The sequence below is a fragment of the Lutra lutra genome, chromosome 9 (genome assembly GCF_902655055.1).
Source record: "Lutra lutra chromosome 9, mLutLut1.2, whole genome shotgun sequence".
In the NCBI taxonomy this organism is placed as follows: Eukaryota; Metazoa; Chordata; class Mammalia; order Carnivora; family Mustelidae; genus Lutra; species Lutra lutra.
This window is the reverse complement of record NC_062286.1, coordinates 132880408-132903426: the sequence shown is the minus strand read 5'-3', so window position 1 is coordinate 132903426 and position 23019 is coordinate 132880408. Positions and strand designations below refer to the sequence as shown.

Here is a 23019-nt window from a genome sequence, read left to right as displayed (position 1 = left end):
TCTCATTTTAACTTAATCACATCTTTAAAGGCCTTATTTCCAAATACTGTCACATTCTGAGGTAATAGCGGTTAGGGCTTCAGGGACACAATTCACATGTTACACCATCTGACATTTATCAATCTTCCTCTCCATATGATCATGTTCCTTCGGTACTCATTTCCGTTAGTGCAGGCTTATACATGAAACAGTGGTAATAGCCACAGCTCTCACAGTGATGCCCCTCCCTGCTCCGCTGCCCAGGCAAATTACTTAGGATTAGTAAAGATTCAGAGTTAACTCTCTCTGGACAAAAGACATTGTATTGTCTGGTGTTTTGCTTATAACGTCACAAACATCCTTTAGTTTCGGGTTTGCTGAGGAACGCAAGCCAGTATAGCCAAATAATCCAGTTAACTATTTAGATTAAAAATGCCAGTGCTTTACAAATGAGCCATTCAAGTATGCTTTCCCGTTTATTCTGTTTCCTTTAAAGTACTGTCCGTGTCATTTACTCTTACCTTCAGTCAGCCGACTCGTTTGCTTACATTTATGCTAAAAGGAAATTTTTTTTACCATACCATCATTGTACATGGGAAGTTAGTATAATATTACTTGGCCTTAAATTATTTTCCCATCCAAGTACTAACCAGGCCCGACCTTGCTTAGCTTCTGAGATCAGATAAGATCGGGCGCGTTCAGCGTGGTATGGCCGTAGATACCTTAAATTATTCTTAAAAATGAATACAGAGGGGCACCTGGGTGGCTCAGTGAGTTAAAGCCTCTGCCTTCAGCTCAGGTCATGATCAGGGTCCTGGGATCAAGACCCGCATAGGGCTCTCTCTGCTCAGCAGGGATTCTGCTTCCCTTCCTTTCTCTCTGTTCCTGCCTCTCTGCCTACTTGTCTGTGTCTGTCAAATAAATAAATAAAATCTTAAAAAAAAAAAAAAGCCTCTGCCTTCGGTTCAGGTCATGATCCCAGGGTCCTGGGATCGAGCCCCACATTGGGCTCCCTGCTCAGCAGGAAACCTACTTCTGTGTCTCCCACTCCCCCTGCTTGTGTTCCCTCTGTCACTGTGTCTCTCTTTGTCAAATAATTAAAATCTTTAAAAAAAAAATGAATACAGAACTGTCAAGTGAAGTGTTCAGTTATCGCCACCTAAAATCCTCTCATGTAACTACCACTGGCAACTCTACCCTTCCACTTGCTCAGACAAAAGCCGGGAAGCCAGAGTAGTTGACTGCTCTGCTTTCGTGCTTCTCAGGCAGTCCGGCCGCAAGTCTTAACGGTGTGTACCTCTCGAATATCTGGAATTGTACTACTTCTCACCACCTTCACCAGCCCAAGCCAGTATGTTCTCTTGCCAGGATTTTTACAGTAGGCCGAAGCTCCCTTCACCTCACTCTGCACACAGCAGTCAGAGAGATCCTATTTTTAAAAAGCAAGTCAGATCCCACCACTCCTCTGTTCGGAACCCCACTGTCTTCTCAGATCAGTAATTGGAGTCCTTGCCCATCCCCTGCTCCTCCCTCTCACTGACCCGCTGCTAGCTGAATTGGGATCTTGCTGTTCTGTGACATTCCAGTCAAGGTCTTACCTGCGGGTCTGAGCGCTTGCTGTTTCTTCATTGGAAGCCTCTCCCCTCAGCTCTGCGTAGGTCATGCGCCTTCACGCAGTTTAGGGACAGGACCTCAGGACACCTGGTCACAGTAAGGCTTTCCTTGATCTCCCCGTTTAAAGATGGAGCTCCTCCCCCTACTGCTCTCTGCTCCAGAACTCCACCAGCTGTCATCCTCTCTGATCTGTATTTCTGTTCTGTGATTATATGTCCCCACTAGCATGTAAGCTCCATTGGGGGCAGGCATTTTTGTTTTTTCACTGCTTAGTCAGTCCCCGTTGCCTAGAAAAGTGCCCGACACAGAGCAGGTGCTCTGGTATTTACTCCAGTTGAACGAATAATAGCAGGAGCCCCACCTTGAGAAGCACTGATAGATCCTGGGAACCACCTCCCAGTCTGCAGTCCCTCCAGTGAGTTTTTCTCCACGGCTACGTGGTAAGTGCTGCTCACCTCAGGGAGTCTGGCCAGACGGAGGCTCAGCATTCAAGGCAAAAGAGAGCGTATAATTTGTCTGAATTTGAGTTTTTTTCCCCCCAGAGGTTATAGTTCAAATGCCAGGGAGGCAGGTGGAAGAGGGGAGAGAGAGGCCCGCAGGACTGGCTGGGAGAACGTTCCTGGGAGGGTTGCTCGGAGCCCAAGCACAAGAAGAGAGTTGCTCTCCCTGCCCTTCCACAGCTTTGTCCCCTCTCTGTCCCCAGTGCCTCGGTTCTGTTCTGGAAAACACCCAGAAATGGCTCAAGCCTTAATCTGAACTCAGGTATAGTAGCTTGAACCTGTGAGATGTGTTTGTGTGATTTCTTCCACGAGCTACTTGGCAGGCTTTGGAATTTTTAGAAACAAGTAAATCAGAGAACCAACTCCTCTCTTTGGGCTTTTTCATAAGAGAGAAACCACGGCTTGAATAATTGAAAATGTTACCCTTGGCGCCTTCAGTTGACTCGTAGCTGATCAAGAGAATACTGTGTTTATTTCATGTGGCTGTCGCGGCTGGTTGTTCCTCCTGAGGTAGTCTGAGCGTCATTCCAACAAATGCACACACCCTTAGCCTCAAAAACGTGTAATAAGAATGAAACAAAAGCAGGAGCCTTTTCTCTTCTGAGGCGGTTGCTACTCATGATACCGGTGTTGGTGGTTTCCATCTGTTGTGGACCCAAATTGATCAACATATTGACACAAGCTCTTGATGTCAAGTTTATCGAAGCTGCGGGACCTGGTGGGGAGGGGGCGTGGTCTTTCTAGGCTTGGCTTAGTGGTCACTTCACCTTAAACAAAACCACAACCCTTCCTCGTGGGCGCGCTGCTCGGTCCCGGAAGCTCTGTAAGCAAGTTTACGGGACGACAGCTTTGAGCCAGGTTTTTTTTGCATGTCAGTATCTTTATTTCCACATAGTAATAACGAGCAGCTAGATCTAGGCTTACAGGTTCCCCTGGAGTTGCTAGTATCTTGAATTTCTTTCCATTTATTTTAGGAGTAAAAGTCCCTCGCAATTTTCGACTGTTGGAAGAACTGGAAGAAGGCCAGAAAGGAGTAGGAGATGGCACAGTTAGCTGGGGTCTAGAAGATGACGAAGACATGACACTTACAAGATGGACAGGGATGATAATTGGGCCTCCAAGAGTAAGCGTCGAGCTACGGCTATAAATGTCAATGTCTTAAATTCACTGTGCCTCCTTTTAAGAAATATTAGCCTTATCACGGGAAAAACTCACCAATGGTATATTTTCTGAAATGTGGCTATTCTGTTTTGACCAGTTTCAGTTTATATATTTGAACCTCCTCTGATGCTGTTTAATCCCTCTACATGGTAAGCAAAAACCTGTTTAGACTCCTAGTGAGAATTTCCATGGCAGTGGAGGCAGGGAGCTGTGAGGTCATCGTACCCTCACGTGCACTTCAGAACAAATTCGTGGGCTTATCAAATAACAGGTTTCAGATACAGCCAGCGTTCTGAAGACCGTGTCCAAATGAACTTCGGAAAGCCTTCATGGCTGTGGTTTTCATTCACAGTTTCCCGGTCTGCCGCGCGCCCGCATCCTAACTCATCAGCTGTTCAGCAAAGGCTTTTGCTGCCTGCCTGGTTGGCCCGGGCCTCCTACAGGCACCATGAGACCCAGAGGCCTTTGCATGGAAGACAGAGACAACGGGGAGGAGAAGATGGACCTCTCTTTTAGAGCTTCGTGATCTCTGAGGGTTCCCAGACTTCATAGTGCTAGCTAACTTTTTAGTGTACATAGTAAAACCCCCAAGAAAAGTCACTGATTGTCACAAGAACCTATTGTTCGAGAACCTGTTGTTAGTAGCATTAGTATTACTATTGTGTTGTCACATCACATTTTACAGGTGAGGAGACAGACTCAGAGAAGTCAAGTCACTTGCCCAAAGTCACGTACCTGGTAATTCCCAAAGGGGTTCAGACTCCATACCCTGTGCTCTTAACCTTATGCTGCATTATCTCTTTTCTGTTTAGACGTTGAGTTTTCATTTGTTCCCATTATAGAATTACCCAGAATGTTAAGTAGTAACATGAGGTAGGAGTAAGGAAATGGATTCCCATAATATGACACTTGTTTCAGACTACGGGAGATTCTGCCTGAATGCAGCAGGACCTCTCCTGTGTGTGCTTGTGCTTAAAGATGATGGCGGCCATGCACTCTTTTCACTGCGTGCACAGGCCCTGCACCAGCTCCGCGGGCTGTAGACAAGAGGGATGTGGCGCCGTCTGAAACAAGGAGGAAGGTCATGCTCATTAACTGTTAGGAAAATCTACTGTTCATCGTGGACCGTCATAAACACTCACGGTGAATGACTGGCTTTGCTGTTTAATGTTACTTCTTGAGTCATCTTTGACCCTGTGGTTTTACTTTCTGGGTTTTAAAAAAAATCCAATTTACTATTTTTATTCATTTCTTTATCTTTAAAAAAAAAATCTCTGAAAACCAGGATTTCTGGATCTATTAAATACTGGGGAAAACTCGATCTAGAAAGCGTGTTTCTTCATGGAGATCGTTTCTTGCCGTCCCTGAAAGCCCGCTGTTTGCTGATGGCCTCCTTCACTGCCTTTCTTCTCTGCCTAAGAACGGGTTAGGTGGCTTGAGGATGAGAACCCTCTTCCCTTGACTCTCCCTCGCACCTGGAAATGACACAGCATGGGGTAGTTGTTCAGTAGATGTGTTCATTAGCAGATCGATGTTCAGGTTCTAACAAATTAAGAACGAAGCAGTGTACAACGCTGTGAATACTAAATACCACTGAACCATACGCTTAGACAAATGAACCACCAAACTCCATTGAAAATACTCTGTTCTACCTACAACACCTTGGATTACCCTGAGTTTCATTTTAACTCTTTCCTCAGGGCTCTCCCTTTTAGTGAGTGGCCACAGTATGCAAGGGGCTCTCTATACACTCTGTATATTTACATGTATGTGCATATATACACACACATACATGTATGTGTTGTATTTTGTGTGTGTGTGTGTGTGTGTGTGTGTGTGTGTGTGTAGTAGCTTCACCGAGATGGAATTCACGTATTGTAGAATTTACTTACTGTAGATTGCACTTGTGAAGTGTACCGTTCAGTGGATTTTATTATATTCAGAATTGTGCAACTGTCACTAATTTCAGAACATTTTCACTACCTCAGAGAGAAACCTCCTTCCCCATTGGCAGTTACTCCCAATCTGTCCCTCATCCCACTCCCTCACCTTTGACAACCTCTCATTTACTCTCTGTCCCTATGAATCTGTCTGTTCTGGATATTTCCTATAAATGGAATCACACAACATGTGGTCTTTTGTGGTAGTTTTTACTGTTTTCAGGGTTCATACATGTCTTAGCATTTACCAGTTGTTCATTCCTTTCTACGGCTGAATAGTATTCCATTGATTAGACGGACCGTATTTTCTTCATCCATAAACTAGCTGATAGACATTTGGATTTGTTTTCCTTTTTTTTTTTTTTTTTTTTTTTTTTTGCCTATTATGAATAATGCTGCTGTGAATATATGTATGCAGGATTTTGTGTGGACATAAGGTTTCATTTCTCTTGGGTGTATACCTAGGAGTGGAACCGTCTGGATCATATGGTAACTTTATGTTTAACATTTTCAATAACTGCCAGGCTGTTTTCCCAAGCGCCTGTACCATTTCCATTTCCACCAGCAGTCCATGGGGGTGTCTGCTTCTCCACACCCTCACCAGTGCTTGCCGCTGACTGGCTTTTCACCCTTGTGGTTACGCTTGCTCTGGCTCCCCAAGGTTAAAAACAAAGTCGTAAAAAGAACTGTCTGCTTCTAGGTGCTTCCTGTGACCAGTCCGCTTAACGACTAGCCTACAAGGCATATGCTGGGCCTCTGGAATAGCAACATAATTATTAAAATATCTAATAGAAGACTTAGTAACTCATCTGCCTATTGGATTTTTGTATAACTATAACTCAAAAGAAAATCCTCCATCCCAAAAGTGACCCAGCAATTCTCGGAATTTACTCAGCTTTTTTTAATGTGTTGCCCAAATGCCTGTTGGTGCATTTGGAATACCGGAAACCACGTCAGTGTCTTTCAGGAGACCATCCTGTGTACTGTTTTGCTGCTGAAAAGAGACAGCTTAATGTGTGCTGAAATGGAATGATTTCCATGATATTTAAGTGAAAAAAGGTACAAAGCAGTGTAGGAAATGCTGCCCCCGGAGTTTGGGGGGTGGGGCAGAAGAGGGTCATACATACACCCGTGCTTCTTTGTGTTTACAGTACTTTTGGGGCAACAGGAAAGAAGTTGGGGACGACAGTTGCCTTCTTCAGAAGGGATCTAGCTGGCTGGGACGAGGGTGGAAAGGAAACTTATTTTTTACCATATGTGTGTTAGTTTTTGAAAAAAAAATTTTTTTTTAAGAAGGCAGGTTCTCCAAACCTAAAAGTAAGTTTCTCATCCAAGTGCCCTTTGCAAAATCCAGGCAAATCCAGCTGTCTGCAGCATTTAGCGTGGATTATTTCTGCTCTGACCACAGAGGTACTAAGAAGAGCCAGGTTACAGACCAGTTTCTCCGCTTCGGCACCACTGACATCTTGAGCTGGATCATTCTTTGTTGTGGGGCCATCCTGTGCGTTGTGGGATTTGCAAGACCCCTGGTCCCTGCTCACCAGATGCCAGTAGCACCTCCCTCCCCAAGCTGTGACAGTCATTAATGTCTCCAGATGTTTCCTAATTCCCACACCCCTCAAGGGAGAAACCGAGGCAGAAATTGCCTTGGTTGAGAAACACTGTTTGTGTCTCTGGGTTGTCCAAGATAATGTTTTTAGGTGTGAGTTAGAGCCTGGGTGTGTTTTTACACATACTTATCTAAAAATACTGTACGCATGCTTAAGAACAAAACATAATTACAGGAATGTGTGAGGTAAAAGGAAAGTGATCCTTCCCCCATTTCATTATACTCCCCACAGAATGAGTGTGTTTCTCCTGGCTTTTGCTTTGGGGACATAAACATAAGCACATAGCCTTTGCAATAAAAATGAGACCTTGCCGTACACAATGTTTTGCACCTTCATTTTTTTCACTTCACAGGTGGTGGATGTCTTTCCATGTCAGTGCATCTTGATCTTTCTTTTTAAACAGCTTTATGTGGCAGGTCTGGTACCTGAATATATCCTCATAAAAAGTCTCAAACAATATAGAGTATGTAAAGTAAGAAGTTCCCTCTGTTCCCCTTAACTCTTTGTGTTAGGAAAAGAGAAACGATGCTAGGTATTTCAACAGAGAGAATTTAATATAGGAAGTTGATCAAATTAGTGTTGGACTAAAAAAGCAGGCAGGCGCACTGTGGGGCCACAGATAACACTGCAGGAAAGAGTGACTTAGCCCTGGCGCTGGGAGGACATGGGGGGCACAGCCATCAGAGCCGAGCACCGGGAGGAGCTGTCCCAGGAGGCAGTGACAATGTCGGGGACACTGAAAGACGCTGGAAACCAGAGCAGCTCTCATGGCCTAGATGAGGGGGCGTATGCAGGCTGACGTGACAGGAACAGAAAGCAAATGGAAAGGAGTAAGTACTTCCTTTCTCCTTTGAATTTTATATGAGGATTGGGTGGTTAACTGGACAATTTAGTTGTCAGGTTCTAGAACATTCTGAGTGGCACAAGCATTGACTTGGAGAAATGAATAGTTAATGTTGCCTGAAGACCGGTCTGGTAGCTCATTCAGCAGGATGCCCTGACTGTGGCAAGAGGGAGAGGCTCGGTACAGAGGAAAATTGTGTCTTGTCACCGGAGGGGGCTTTGCAGAAGCCCACTTAAGCTCCACACCCAACTTCCTCAGCTCTGCTGTTGGGTGCTAGGGCTAGGACTCTGTGAACGACATTTTTCCTTTGCCAGCTGGTGCCCTATTAGGTTCCTCCAGTCAGGGACACAGCAGAGGGCCCGAGCAGCAAGGAGAAGGGACTGGCTTCTGCTTGTTTGCCTGTTCTTTCCCCACTACTCTGGCAATGGTCCTTCACCCTGGCATCAGCAGTGGGTGTTTTCAGCCCAGTGACACCTGTTTAACCAATTCCCTATGTTAAATTCGCTGTTAAAATGCCTAGTGCTGTGTCTCGTGTCCTGGCTTATCCCTGCCTGCCATATGCCCGCTCTCCAGGTGGACTGTGAGCCGCATCGGGTCCACCTCCTGGATGGCTCTTCCCGTGCATTTTCTTCCGTCTTCATCCAGAGCCATATAGACTTTCTCACTTTTTAAGGGGCTCATCCCTCCTTCTCACACAGCACGTGCCAACCTTGGACAGCACACCTAAGTTACGCACCCTGTGGAAGATGTCGCTTGAGGAGCGGTCATCTGGTTGACCTGAGTCACCTTTTTTATATACTGAGCGTTTGTGATTTTCTCGTTTTTGCAACCAGTACCTTTTTTCCTTTGCTCATATACTACATTTTAAAACTACGTTTATTTCATAATACTTTTAGATTTCTAGAAAAGATGGAAAGGTAGTCTGGAAAGTTCCATGTGTACCTCTCCCCCAGTTTCCCGTGTTGTTAGCATCTTCTATTGGGATAGTACCTTTGTCACCAGTGGCCCCATATCAATGCCTTACTATTAACTAAAGTCCGTATCTGATTTAGATGTTCTCAGTTTTTACCTTGTGTCTATTTTCTGTTCCAGAATCCTATCCAGGATACTACATTATATTTTGTTGTCGTATCCTGGGCTTTTTGTGGCTGTGACAATTTCAGGTTTTTCTTGCCTTTGACAGTTTTGAAGCACACTGGTCAGGTATTTTGTAGAGTGTCTGTATTAGAATTTATCTGACGTTTTTCATCATGATTCAGCTGGGATTCTCTCATGTATATATTTTAGGCCCAGGAAGTGTTTGTCATCGTTAGGCTCCGGGCCTGTAGTGTCCAGCGGATGAAACATCGTGTGTGCACATTCACATAGCCTCGCATAGTTAGAAGGGGGTGTCTCTCTGCTCTTATAGGTTGTACATATTCTGCAACTGGCTGGTTGTACCAAGACCCATGTCTTGTCGGTCTTTGTCGGTCTTTCCCTGTGTGTATCTGGGCCTCAGCCTTTGAAAAGGCTACGAAGTATCCAGTTTTATGAATGTGCCATGTTTGCTCAGTCAGTCCCTTGCAGGTGGACATTTAAATTGTTTATAGTTATTTTTGCTATTGCAAACAACGCTTTTTTTTTTTAATGCTTCACATTTTTATGCAGAAGTACAAGTCTGCTGTAGGAAGTTCCTCGAAATAGCCTTTCTGATTTAAGCATGCCTGTTTCACATTTTGATAGGCGCTGCCAGACTGCCCCATGAAGCTCTAGCCGTGTCAACAAAGTGGACAGTGTTTCATGATCAAATAATGAATCTTGAGCAGTGTCCCTCATCCACAGAATGTTCTGGCCGTTCTTCTCCAGGCACAATTCCTTTCTTCGGGGAAACCTTTTTAGCAGGTCTCTGGAACACTAGTAAACGAAACAAAACAAAAAACCAGAACCATTTTCCCACTTTCTACAAAAGTCCTGCTTTGTCCTTTTTAATGATCCTTAAGGTATCTTTATGTTTGCTTGACTTGAGGCATTTCTTACTATGTTCCTGTGAATTTGTCAATTGAACATCAGTGGTCAGAAATTTAGTATTTCCTTTTTGCTTTCTAAGAACTTAGTCATAGAGGCACATTTTAAAATTAGACTTCATAGTGTCAAAAGTAATAAGATTTAATATATGTACTAATCAGAATCCTGTCACCAAGCTGCTCACCTTAATGCTTAACCATTTTGATGGTTTTGTAACTTAGAATGATGAGTGAAATTTTTTCGAGACCGATAAGCCACAGAACATCCCGGCAGGTGAATTCATTGCTGCATCAGAACCTCCAAAATGTGATATCGAATATTTTTAAAAAGACTTACTGATTTTGATATTTACCACAAGCCCATACCCCCAGGGACTATTTTATATAAGAAGTTCTGTCTGAATTATGTGACAAAACCATTGAGCATGAATGTAAGATGGATGTCCAGGGATGAACTTGGGATTCATGCAGTCAGCAGATATGGCCAAGTGCAGAGTTGCTGATGGAGACTGTGCTAGATGCTGAGGATAGACTTTTTAATCATATTTTCCATAAATCCCTGTCGCTTCCTTCTTGTATTAACTGAGTGAATTTTGGTCTTCTGAGGGAGCACCTTAGTCGCAACAGACTGTTCATTTTATAAACTAGTGAAGAGCCATATGTGAGTCAAGGAACATTTGAGAATCAATTCTGTTGAGGCTTCTGCCCTCCTTGTTCTCAGTTTGTCGGGGGAGGTCTGACAGGAGACTTCAGGTGGGTGATCAGGAGGACATCTGAGAAGAAGGTGTCCTTGAGCCAGAGAGCTGCGAGGTGAACACAGAACGGCAACTGGTGTCAGGGCCCCACGGTAGAGAGAAGTTGGGGGCTAGATGGAGAGGAGGAAGAATGAAAAGAGAGGAAGGCAGGGCTGCGCAGGGTCTGATCCAAGGATGTGGGCTTCCTTCTCGGGTCACTAGCCACCATCGGAGGGGTTAAGTTCTTGGTATTTTTTTTTTTAAAGATTTTATTTATTTATTTGACAGAGATCACAAGTAGGCAGAGAGGCAGGCGGGGGGGGGTGGGGAGCAGGCTCCCTGCTGAGCAGAGAGCCCAATGTGGGACTCGATCCCAGGACCCTGAGATCACGACCCGAGCCGAAGGCAATGGCTTAACCCACTGAGCCACCCAGGCGCCCAAGTTCTTGGTATTGAGAGATCAGTCAGGCTGCTGTAGTGGAGGACAGATGTAGGGGGGCAGCGAGAGCAGCGACCTGGGGTGACTGAGGGGAGGGGCGTGGTGGAGAGACATGGGTGGGTGTGGGATCGCTCTTGGAGGTGGAAGCTGAGACCTTCTTTTGATTAGAAGGTGGGGGGTAAGAGAAGAGGGGGTTGTGACTGGCTCCTGTGTTTTGCTTTAACTAACTGCTAGGTGGTGGTGCCATTTATAAAGGAAGAAGAGAGGAAGAGCAGGTTGAGGGTGGGTGGAAATCCAAACTGCGTTTAGATTTGTCACAGTTTGGAGTCCCTGTTAAGTGGATGTGAAAGGTTTGTGGATGTGAAGGATGAATGCCTTCTGAATCTTAAAATATGTTCCTGTCTTTTTCTTAGCCATAGACCACCGTTTAGACGTAATGTTTTCTAGGATTTCAGTCTCATCTTCTGTAATTTATTCCCCCAAAGACAGCTAGATGGCGCTGTTTACGTGGGAGCCTTTACTTGTGCAGGAGGCACTGAGGAAAGTGGGAGTACTGGTGCCCAAGAACGGGACCCACTGGAGGGTGCGCGGCCTCTGCCTTCGAGGGGGCCAAACTAATCAGACACCTCACCTTTCAGGGTGGTCCTTAGACATGTAACTAATAACATAGCCGCTTCGTATAGGACAGAAAGCAGTGGACTCACCTGTCCCGTATGATGGCTGAACTGGGTGACATGTGAGCACGTGATGTTTGAACTGCGTCTTAATGGATGTGTGGTAGTTCAGGTGGGGGCAGGGTGCTCTAGGCAGACGGAACAACTAGTCACTGCTAGTGACAGTGCATTTTGCTGCTCATCAGGTGGAAGTTACAGGGAGAAGGTTCATTGCCGTGGGGGCTTGGACTTCCTGGTGTTTCTCGACAGAGCCACGGTTGGCGTTTGAAGGACGGTCTTTTCCTCTGCGGGCCTGGCATCCGTGGCTCCCCACCTCACCCACGACATGCCTGTGGCCTCGCAGGTGGATGTAAAGCCTGCGGGGGGAGATGGTGCAGCACACGGCCCCAGAGTGATGAGGAGGTGGGAAAGCGGCTCCCGCATGTGCACCCGCACCCCCTGCCTGTGTTTCACATTGAAGTGCTTCTAAAGAGCCACCTGGCCTGTGCTTTGCACTTGGCGCTAGTTAATGCATTGGCGGATGACCTTGGCGTGAGTAAACGTTTGGTGTGGCTTCCCAGAGTAAGGAGGGCCCCTTACACACCATTGCCCAGAGCACAAGACAGGTCTGCAAAGTAGAGAAATTAATGCAAAAACAAGTCCACCTGATTGGACTTAAACTTGAAACTTCAGTGATACAGTTTTAAATCGTCTTTGTATCCCCCAAGTTTATAGACACTAGTGTGGGAACTAGTTCCTGCTAACTTCACAGGTAACGAATGGGTAGACTCTGTACAAAGGAAGCAGATGCACCAGTTCTGCAGACAGGGAGAAATGGGGTTTCAAAAGATCTGCCTTTTTGAATTCATGGTTTGTAATTGCCTGACGTCTCTGTACCTTTTTTTTCCAGACAATTTATGAAAACCGAATATACAGCCTTAAAATAGAATGTGGACCTAAATACCCAGAAGCACCCCCCTTTGTAAGATTTGTAACAAAAATTAATATGAATGGAGTTAATAGTTCTAATGGAGTGGTAAGTTGTTTTTCCTGCCCACGCTTGTTCCTTCTGGTTGAGAAATGCTTTGTGCTTAAGCATCAGGGGCGCTGTGGCCCTGAGCCTGTGTATTTTGTGGTTGTTTGATACTGAAATGTACTGCAGTATGAACAGAGGCAGACTCGGGGTGAGGGCCTGTCCCCCAACTGTATTTAAATTATCCTTTTATGCCACACTCACTCCCGGCCAACCCCCTGCTGCTTGCTTGAGATAGGATCTCATTCTGTCTTCAGGATGGGCCCTCCTGAGGTGGGGAGGAGAGGCCTGAGGGACAGAGGTGCGGAGTCCTGCCCAGGGTCATACTTGGACTTCCTGAGCCTTATTTATGGTACAGGCTGGTTTTTCCCCTTTAATGGCCTTGCTTTTTAAATTTATTTTGACTACCATAAATGGAAAAGCTGTCTCAGTTGTCCGAAGAAGGCAGTAATGGCAACAGTAAATACTACAAAATCAAGAGTGATGTTAGTCAGTTTTCCCCCACAGGTTTCTTGCCAAAGGCTTTGAGCCTTTGAGACCTGCTGTCTTATTCAGAGGGGGGATCAGCAAGCATTGAAGGGTTTTACACATTAGCATCACGTGAGCTAAGCCTTTGTTGTGAGATATTGAGAAGACTTGAAAGAAAAAAGAGATGAACCTTGTTGCTGTGTGTTCACTGTTTCTTGCATCTGAGTTCCACCGAAAGTCCTAAACCCAGAACTCGACCCATGCTTTGGGAGACTTCTTTTGGGAATTGCTGCACTAACTTGAGAGAGTGTGACTCGGAGGCAGATCCTTGTCACGAGAGTGTGGATCTGGGCCACCGCTTGCCTTTGCTCCTTACTGCCCTGTGCATCGGTAGTATCCACCACCTGGGTGTGGAGTCGAGAAGGGGCCAGCCCTGAGCAGTGGCAGCAGCCGGTCCAGGAGAGCAGGTCACTGTTTAGAACCAGTTGGACTCTTGCCGAGTGTCAGGGCCCTTTTCTCTGAGGGTGGCTTTACTTAACCATTGTTTTCCTTCTCCCAAACAGTGAGGGTTTGGGACACAAACAGGGAAACACAAACTGACCTGGGGGGAGGGCATCGCGCAGCTCATTCTGCCCGTCAGATACCATTAGGTGATGGACGTGTTCAACTTGAAAAATGCATTGAATCCTATCTGCCGCTTTACTCCAGCCTATAGTGATTCGTTTGTTTGAGAGCCTGACAGTTTTTTGTTTGCCTTTTTGTAGGTGGACCCAAGAGCCATATCAGTGCTAGCAAAATGGCAGAATTCATATAGCATCAAAGTTGTCCTGCAAGAGCTCCGGCGCCTAATGATGTCTAAAGAAAACATGAAACTCCCTCAGCCGCCTGAAGGACAGTGTTACAGCAATTAATCAAAAAGAGAAACCACAGGCCCTCCCCCCTCCCCCATTCGATTTAAGCAGTCATTTTCCACAGTAGTACGTTTTCTAGATACGTCTTGTAGACCTCAAAGTACTGGAAAGGAAGCTCCCATTCAAAGGCAATTTATCTTAAGATACTGTAAACGATACTAATTTTTTGTCCATTTGAAATATATAAGTTGTGCTATAACAAATCATCCTGTCGAGTGTAACCACTGTCCACATAGTTGAACTTCTGGGATCAAGAAAGTATATTTAAATTGATTCCCATCCTAACCGGTGGGGCACATCTAACTCAACTGTGAAAAGACACATCACACAATCACCTTGCTGCTGATTTCATGGCCTGGGGTCTCTGCCTTCTCCTCTTTTCCTCCCCCTGCCTCCCTCCCTCCCTCCCTCCCGGCAATAGCCCCTCCAGCCTGGGGCGGCTTGCTAGAGTAGACGTCAAGCCTGTGGGACTACTGCTAGGTGTGCGGGGCTGCTCCAGCTGCACCCCTGGTTTCTTTTTTTTAAGTCTTAAATGATTCCCTCCCCCTCCAAGCCATCATCCTTTCTCCACTTCCCGTGACCACCCTTGGCCGAAGCATAGATTGTAACCCCCTCTGCTCCCCTCTGAAATTGGCCTTTGGTGAGGAATTCAGGGCTTCCCCCATATCTTCTCCCCCACCTTAATCGAGGGGTGCTGCTTTTTTCCTTCCTCCTCCTCAAGACCTTTTTTGCACCATCACCACCCAACACTTGACACGACACTTCCTTGCTTTGGCCAGAAGCCATCAGGTAAGGTTGGAAAAGAGTCTCTGACTTCCCTCGTTTAGTTTTGGAACCATATGTACTCACTCTCCACCAGCCTGGGAATGAATACTGGGTCCTCAGCCCTGCCACCCTCTGCTGCCATCGTCAGCTGATGTGGTTTTTTAGCTCAGGTTTTGATAAAGTGAAAAGAATAGTCACCAGGGGTACTCAGACCTGCCAGCTCTCGAAGTGCTTGGTGGTTAAACTTGGAGAAAGGCCACAGAAGACACTTGTAAGCACACACGATCCCTCTGAATGAATTGTTTTCTTTTCCTGTAATTGCTTTTGCTTTTAAAAATTGAAGAAGTTTTAAACAGGGTTCTCATGTGGTCATCTTACCATCCACTGGGGTCTAGTTTGGAATCTGACAACTGGAACAAAAAAGAACCTTGAATTCGGTGCATACTTTGGTTTTGGTGCTGCTGCTTCTCACGGTCCTCAGCAGGGATTAAGAAAGAACTCGGTGTGCACAGCAGATCCCCAAAATTGGCGGGCTTGACTTCCTGGCAAATTGCTGCATTTTTCCACTTTTCTGTTCAGGACCACTAAATGCTGAGATGTGGATGCATACCGAAATAAAAGCGATTCATTGTGTTCTAAAGGTTTTTTTTTTTTTTTTTTAAATTTAGTGTTTATATAAAACCACCTTTTGAAGCAGCAACTATCAAGTCTGAAAAGCAATCGATGTTTCCATTAATCTTTTTCTGGGGGATACCTTAGTTCTAAGGATTTAACATCCTGTAAGTAAAGTTGAACATAACAGTATTCCATACGCAGCCTTTTTATTGTCAGACCATTGCCTGATTTTAATATAATAAAAAAAAAAAAAGTGTGCGTTAATATTTAAGAAGCTGTGCCCTTCTTCCTCTTGGCATATAATTAAGGAACAGAATTTGATGTCTTCGATGCTCTGGGGTTCAAATTGATGTCCTAAACCAGGGGTCAGCAAACCTCCTTCCTCCAAGGGCCTAAGTCAGTAAGTACTTGGGCTTTGTGGGCCAAGAGGCAAAACTGAAGGTACTGTGTAAATATTTATATAGTGAGAAAATGGATTTCCACAAAATTGTTTATTGATGGAATTCAAAAATCTAGTAACTGAGTATAGTTCTTTTCTAACGTTACAGCTCAACCATTGAGAAGAATGGAATTCTTTCTTTAGAGGATAACATTTTGCTTACTGGAATTCAAAGTTAGTATTCCTGGTTTATCAAATCTGCTGTAAATGTTCCTCTGTAAAAATAGTTCTTCACCAAGGGGCTGTGCACAGACAGTCAGTGGGCCAGGTTTGGCCCGTGCACCACAGTTTGCCAACCCCCATCCGGCGAGGTGATGGCGCAAAGCGGGGCGGGGTGGGGGGGTGTCTTTGCTTTAAGTAGCTTTGTAGACTCCAGCTACTAAGTCCCCTCTAGTGCCTACTTAGAGCTGGATTTAGGAGTCTATTGGGAAGGGAAAAATAGGACTTTCCCTTGGATTTTGGTGTTTGAGACAAAATTTTTGCCTGACAGTGGACAGTTTATCTACTGCCTCCTGTGTACGGGGTGGACGTGTGTCTGTGGCTGTTTTTATCCAGGATTTGAACTTCTGCTGTGGTCCCAACGGCCAGCAGGCATGACCTTGGTGTCCTGTGGCAGGAGCCAGGCCATTCTTTTGTGGCTGTTGGGGCCAGCTCAGATGTCAGAACCTGGTGCCCGGGTACAGCCAGATTACTTCTACCAGGCCACTCGGAGAAGGCACTGTCCAAAATTCTGTCAGGTGGGTCCCTAGGAGGCCTCCGGAGTGAATTCCTGCCCTCCAGCTGTGGCTTCTCCGCGCACTCAGTCCTAGCTTCCCTGAGGGAGGGAAAGGAAAGGGGAGGTTCTAGAATTATTTCAAAATGCTGCTGGAAAACCCCCAAGGCAAATTCAGGGCTGAATCTAAAGGTGGCAGCCCTCTTGTGCATGTGACCTCCAGAGAGACGAACGAGCCATCTGAAATGCTGGAGTGTGCACTTCTCAGCTTCTTGGTGTGCGACAGAGAACTGACCTCCGAGCTTGTGGAAATTTGCCCAGAACCGTCTTGTGATAACAGAGTCTGATCTGTGGTTATGCCCCCCAGCTATGTGATTTGCCCCTCACTGTTGCTGGTGGGTTTATAGGTGGTCTGCACTTTGGGCCTGAACTTAGGGCAGAGAAGCAGCACTTATCCGGGGGGCTGAGCACGCTGCTTCTCCGGGTGGCCTCCGCTCACACGCCTCCAGGCCCCAGCGCCTGCCAGGTCTTTGCTCTTGAGGGAAGACCCTTGTGTTCTTCACCGTGTAGACCTGCAGGGTGTGGGGGTGCATGGAGGTCTTCAGAGTGATCTGAGAGGAAGCACGCCCCTGATAACACCAGCAGCAGACTGTGGTGGGTCTCTACTACCTGTGACCTTGGACCTCGATCGTGGGATGAGGGCAGGGCTCGAGCTTCCACTCGGCCAGGCTGGGAAAGTTCCTGGAGCCTTCTGGTTGGGGGCAGCGCTGGGGCCCTGGTGCCTTTAGTTGTGATGGTGTCGAGTAAATGGCGCGGACTCCGAGTGCTGCTGCTCCATCCACCCCAGTCATCCGGGCTCCCTGCTCGGCCTCTGGCCCTTTGTGCTGCCTTCCGGTCCCCAGGGAGCTAGGGGACACTCAGCCTCGTTCCCTCCCTGTCTCGTGCCTGCTCTGTGTTACTGCATCATCAGAAGCCCTTGGGACAGAGCATTAGGGGTTGCCCCTTCCTTACTCAGCAGAGGAGGAAACCTAAGGACGGGAGCTTGTGAAAGCGGGTCTTCCAGCCTGCGGGTCATCCTGTGCCGGGCGGGGCTATGCGGACTGCGCGGTTCCGAGCTGTGCACACCATCACTGGACGGACCTTGAAGGCTTTCTTGGGATGACGAGGTGACCTGCTTATGCTTGTAGTCCAAGCCTCCTCGCATTGGCTAGAGGTGACCTTGGAGGAGAAAGGTCTTAGTGCTAGAGCCAACCTCACTGCGGCCACCAGATGTCTCACTGTGAACAAGAAGGCACAGGCCACACGGTGGAGTTGACGTATGTGCCTGATGGCTCGCAGGAGGGTGGGGACAGGTACACGTGCCAGGGATGTGGGCTCCGTGAATGGCAGCTCCTTGATTGGCAAGACAAACTGTGAATTCAGACTTTTATGTGGAATCTCCCAGCACTAGTGTGTTGACTGACCTTTTTATTCCGTGTTTAGTACAAAATTCCGAGACAGCTGGCAGGCCACGGGGGAGCTCTGCATACCTACGGCTCTGTCACCAGCTCCACCTTGGCCCTCCCGAGATCATGGTGACCTTTGCCCGCCCCCCCCAGACATACCATGGGTCCTTGGAACAGGGGCAGCACCACCTGTGGTACAGGTGAAAGGTTCTAAGAAATCAGAGTTGCTGCAGGACCCACAGGAAACAGACCCAGGTTTCACTGTGTCAAATGCAGTCCACTGAGATGTACCATTATTTTATGTCCCACCAAGAAAAAGTGCTGTCAGGTATAAGTGTAAGACCCCACTGATTGGGGTGCCTGGGTGGCATAGTCGTTAAGTGTTGGCCTTTGGCTCAGGTCATGGTCCCAGGGTCCTGGGATCAAGTCCCACATCCGGCTCCCTGCTCAGTGGGGCGCCTGCTTCTCCCTCTCTCTGCTCATCCTCCTTGTGCACGCGCACGCGCGCTCTTTCTGTCGCTCTCTGTCAAATAATTATTTTTTTTCTGGAAGACCCTACTGCTTCTAAGGAATGTCCCAATCCAGAAGTGTTAAGGTGTGAAAGCGTTCGGTTGGTGCAAAGCGGTGTACTGTCCGTTGTGATAAGGACAGAGGAGGCGGCCGCGCTGGTGGCAAAGGACAGACAGCACATGGCATCCCCTGTGAAGGACACTCCGCACACCTGAGCTGGAGACTCCCACTTCCATCTCAACGAAAGAGAGTACCTGGGCCTAGAATGAACTTCAAACAGGGACTAGAAAGGAAGTGAGGTTCTCTCCCGCGTCTGACCCCATCCTCTCCAGGCCAGCACCTGGTCTGTGGGTCCCTCTGAGGTCCAGTTCGCGTGTGCAGACCCGTGCTCCCTTGTCCTCTCCCCGTAGCTCCTCCCCACCATTGTGTTTCGCGTAACTGGGTTACGCTCTCCCCCCCCCCCCCCGTGCTCTCCCCCCCCCCCGTGCTCTCCCCCCGTGCTCTCCCCCTGGATGTTTCCTTCCAAACAGGTCCTCTCAAGATCCCCACGGGGCGGCAGCGGGGAAAACAGCCGTGTAGTTCTGAACTCCCAATCCACGGCGTGCCCTCACCCGGGTGACATGGCCCTGGTGGACACAAGGGTGTCTCTGATGTTTTTAGCACACGCATGGGTGTGTGTGTGTGTGTGTGTGTGTGTGTGTGTTTGCGTGCGCACACAGACGTGTGTGTGTGCAGGTGCGCATCTGTGGAGCCCAGTGCTGGGAGTGGGATTCTCCATCCACGGACAGGGGCACTTTCTGTCATTTTCAAGCTGTCTCCCAACGACGTATCAACTCACCCCGCCTTCCATCAACGATATGGGCCTCTCCGATCATACCGTGAGGTCCCCGGCTGCTCCCTGGCACGGGCCAGTTCTCGCCCACCTCCCATCTCGGAACCGAGCGGCTGTCCCGTAGTTTCATGTGCATGTTCGCATGTGTGAGGCTGTGTCTTCTCAAGCTGGAAAGTCCTGTTTTTTCCTCCCCGGACCCCGTGTCCTCTTTGTTCCTTTTTCCGACTGATTTCTGAGAGTGTCTTACATAAAGGAGTTCTCACTGTCCGAGACAGTCATCTGAAGCATGAGCCAATGGGTCTGGTGTACTTGGCAGGTTGGCTGATGGGTGGCCCCCTTCACCAGCCATCAAGGGCCCTGTGGTATGAGGAGGTCAAATTGGAAACCCTTCCCTTGTGGTCAGCTGGGGACCTTTTCAGTCCCTGCTCAAGGCCTGTCCACCCATCCTGTAAGTGAATAGGGATGAAGACAGGCACATGGCCAGCGGCCCAGCTTCCTGACCCCACCCGGGGCTGGCTGTGTGGGCCGGGCGGGGGCGGGGTTCTGATGTGCCCTGCCCCCTGGCGGTGCTCGGAGAAGCACAGACCCCAAGCCAGGGAGTGGGTGCCCTAAGAAACTTCCTTCCAGAAGCCAGTTCTCACATGCACCACTACCTTCCCAGCCCAAGCCACTGCCAGCGTCCTGGGCTCTCAGCTGTGCCCCCATCTCCACACAGAAACCCAGCCTAGCGTGCCCTCCCCCTTCTCCATGTGGCTGGCTCCCCAGCCCGGGCCAGCAGCTCCTGTGTGTCCTCTCCAGAGAGGCCTTCCCAGACCCTATCCCTCTCTGTCCACATCACCCCACTGTGTTTTGTGCCTGGCAGTCACTAATCTCTAACCATCTGATTTGATGGTTATTCCTCTTTCCCTCACTGAAGTTAGAGCGCATTAAGTAAGCATGTGAATGACTCCCCAGAGCTGGGCCTTCCTCTCCAGGCCACTGACAATGGGTCGGGGCGGGGGGGTTGTGTGTCTCGTGGCCTGTGACGCCTCAGCCGCCTCTGCCATGAACTCACTAAATGACATTTGGGCAGCAGGGTGGGCGGCTGAGTGGGTGGAGGGCTCGGCTGAGTTTGGCAGCTTCAGATGAAGCTTGTAAATGGTGAACAGGTGGAAATGAGAGGGTAGAGGTGAGATTTTCATGATATCTACTTCACTGGACCCCAGTGCAGGTCCCGGGCCAGGAGTCAGGTGGGCCAGCCCCAGCTCATCTGTCGGCCCGCTGTGTGGCCCTCGGCTGGCTCCTTAACCTCTCTGTATCCGCCCCACAGGCTTACCAGAAGTTTTATGTGTAGTGAGATTCTCACAGTCCTCAGCACACAGCAACCCCCCCAGGAAACGTGAGTTAGCTACTGAACAGAAATTTCCCAGGTCTCCAGGCCCTTGGTGCCCCGTCCTGGCTCAGACCTGTACTCCTGGTGTGGCCAGCAGAGGGCGCCCGTGCGCCGCGGACCGCCGCCCCGAGCTCTGCGGGCCACACCTCGGGTCCCCGTCCAGCCCCAGGGACAGATGTGGCAGGGAGGAACCACTTCTGAGCTGGGCTCTGCGCATTTGGCAGAAGGGGCTCTGCGGGAAACCCGGGGAGAGGGTGTGCAACCTCCTCCGCTGTACCTGGAGGAGCTCTACCCCTAGTGCTCGCCAGCTACACTCCTGTAGCCTCTGGCTGCAGGGGTCACAAACCCAAAAGCCTCAAGGGCCCGTCAGGGGCTGCTGTGAGCTGGAAACCTGACCTACTCGACCCCGGAGTGTGGGCTCAGGATGGCCACATCTTTTGATTTTTCAAGAGAGAACCCAGACATCCAGATTTAGTAAAATATCTCAATTTCTGTGATGGCAATGGATTAAAGGCTTTATTCCCCCCTTTTTACTTTTTTTTTAAATAAGATTTATTTATTTATTTATTTATTTATTTATTTATTTATTTATTATTTATTTGACAGACAGAGATCACAAGTAGGCAGAGAGGCAGGCAGAGAGAGAGAAAGAGAGGAGGAAGCAGGCTCTCTGTGGAGCAGAGAGCCCGATGTGGGGCTCGATCCCAGGACCCTGGGACCATGACCTGAGCCGAAGGCAGAGGCTTTAACCCACGGAGCCACCCAGGTGCCCCCCCACTTTGTACTTTTAATCACCAGTTGCCACCTCTGAGCTAACTTTTAATGCTGCCTTGGAGGAAGGTATTTTGAGATAACACCATGTCCCTCTGTTTCTGCACCTGCCCCCCCAGGCTCCCTCCAGGCCCCAGTTTGCAGGTCACCCCAGTCCTCTGGGTTAGGCACTACCCCCATCCCTGAGCTTTTCCAGAAGAGCTTTCATTCACTGGTTCATTCATTCATTCATCCAACAAGCATTTACTAAGTGCTTTGTCTGTGCTGACCACTCCACTGGGGACACAGCAGGGAGCAAAACAAAGATCCCCCGCCTTCCTGGAGCTGATGTTTGATTGGGGGAGACGGACAACAGACAATGTCATTTTCGAAGCATTAAGTACATATCCAAGTAAATGGAGGGGACAGAAGGGCAGCAGCACTGGGCAGAAAGGGCCTCTCTGAGGAAATGACTCCCAAGTATGTGAAGGGCCTGGCATGCCCAGAATCTGGAAGGGCAGACAGTTCCAGGTGAAAACAGCAAAAGCAAAGGCCCTGGGGTAGGAAGATGTATGTCACATCATCACCTTAAAAGTCCACAGTGCCTGAACGGATGGAGAAGTAGACATGGATTTGCCATGGTAGGCCCTGTGCTGGGCATAGGGAGGCAATGCCCGATGAAGAATGAAGGAATGAATGAACAGACCCAGTTCAGCGGCTCCTGCTCTGGTTTCATCAGCTCGATCCTAGGCCTCTCCCACACATGCCCTGGCCCAGCTGGGAATGATATTCCAGTTCTCCCTCTGGCTGTCAGGCTCCCTCCACAGCCCCAGACATCCTCCCATCAATAGCCTGAGCCCCTTTTTCTATGCTCTACAGACTGGCTCAGAGTCCATGTGGACTTGTCAAGGGGCACGAGGTAGGGAGGAGCAGCTGAGTTGACATAGGACTTCCCTGGGCCAGAGTGGGCAGGAGGCTCCAGGAACATCGCCCTGTCCTCAGAGAAAGGCGGTGATTTGGGGGCCACAGAAGCACTCCCCACCCATCCTCGTTGGAATCCAGCCTGGGTGAAATGGGACCTTTCCTAAAAAGGTAGGCTCATTGGCACGCCGGTCATGAGTGACGCACAGAGAGCAGCCATGTCTGTCCACTTGTTCGTTCAGCGCATACTGGCAGGGCTGCTTCTCCACCAGACACTGGGTATGCAGAAGAGGAGAGGCCGGAAAAGTCCTTTGCCCTCACACTGCTGTCATACTGGAAATGGGAGACACAGAGTAAGGAAATAATGAATATATAAGATAATTTAACAACTGAACTGGGTCAATAAAAATAGTACAGTGAGCTCATGTGATAGGAGGAAGGACAGGGAACTGCTTTAGATGTGTGGTCAGAGAAGACCTCTAAGGAGGTGACACCTGAGCTGAGTGCTGATTAGAGAAAGAACTGGCAGAGGGAACAGCAGGTGCAAAGATCCTGAGGCTGGCATGAGTTTGATGGGATGACAGAACAGCAAGGAAGCCAGAGTGGCTGGAAGAGAGTGTGTGAGGATCTGGGCGGTAGGACTGAGATGGAGGCAGACCCCACAGGTCCTTACGGACTTGCAGTGGCAACGGGGTGACTTCCTCATGAGGTGATGAGAGGGTAAAATGAGACAGTACAGGAAAGTGTCTGGAACACAATACAAGCTCTT

General features: G+C 48.4%; 1 protein-coding gene across 3 annotated transcripts in view; it reads left to right on the top strand.

The window, feature by feature from the left end:
• UBE2V1 (ubiquitin conjugating enzyme E2 V1) overlaps nt 1-15540 on the top strand; it is a 31206-nt gene extending 15666 nt beyond the window's left edge. For 2 of the 3 annotated variants that reach the window (XM_047746757.1, XM_047746758.1), the window contains exons 2-4: nt 3068-3216; nt 12388-12513; nt 13743-15540. In XM_047746757.1, coding sequence (XP_047602713.1) covers nt 3068-3216; nt 12388-12513; nt 13743-13889 — 422 coding nt within the window. In that variant the 3' untranslated portion in view covers nt 13890-15540. Of the gene's footprint in view, nt 1-3067; nt 3217-3384; nt 3404-12387; nt 12514-13742 lie in introns of those variants that run through there. The other variant, XM_047746759.1, reaches the window with a different exon arrangement.
• Nucleotides 15541-23019: the final 7479 nt, after the last annotated feature.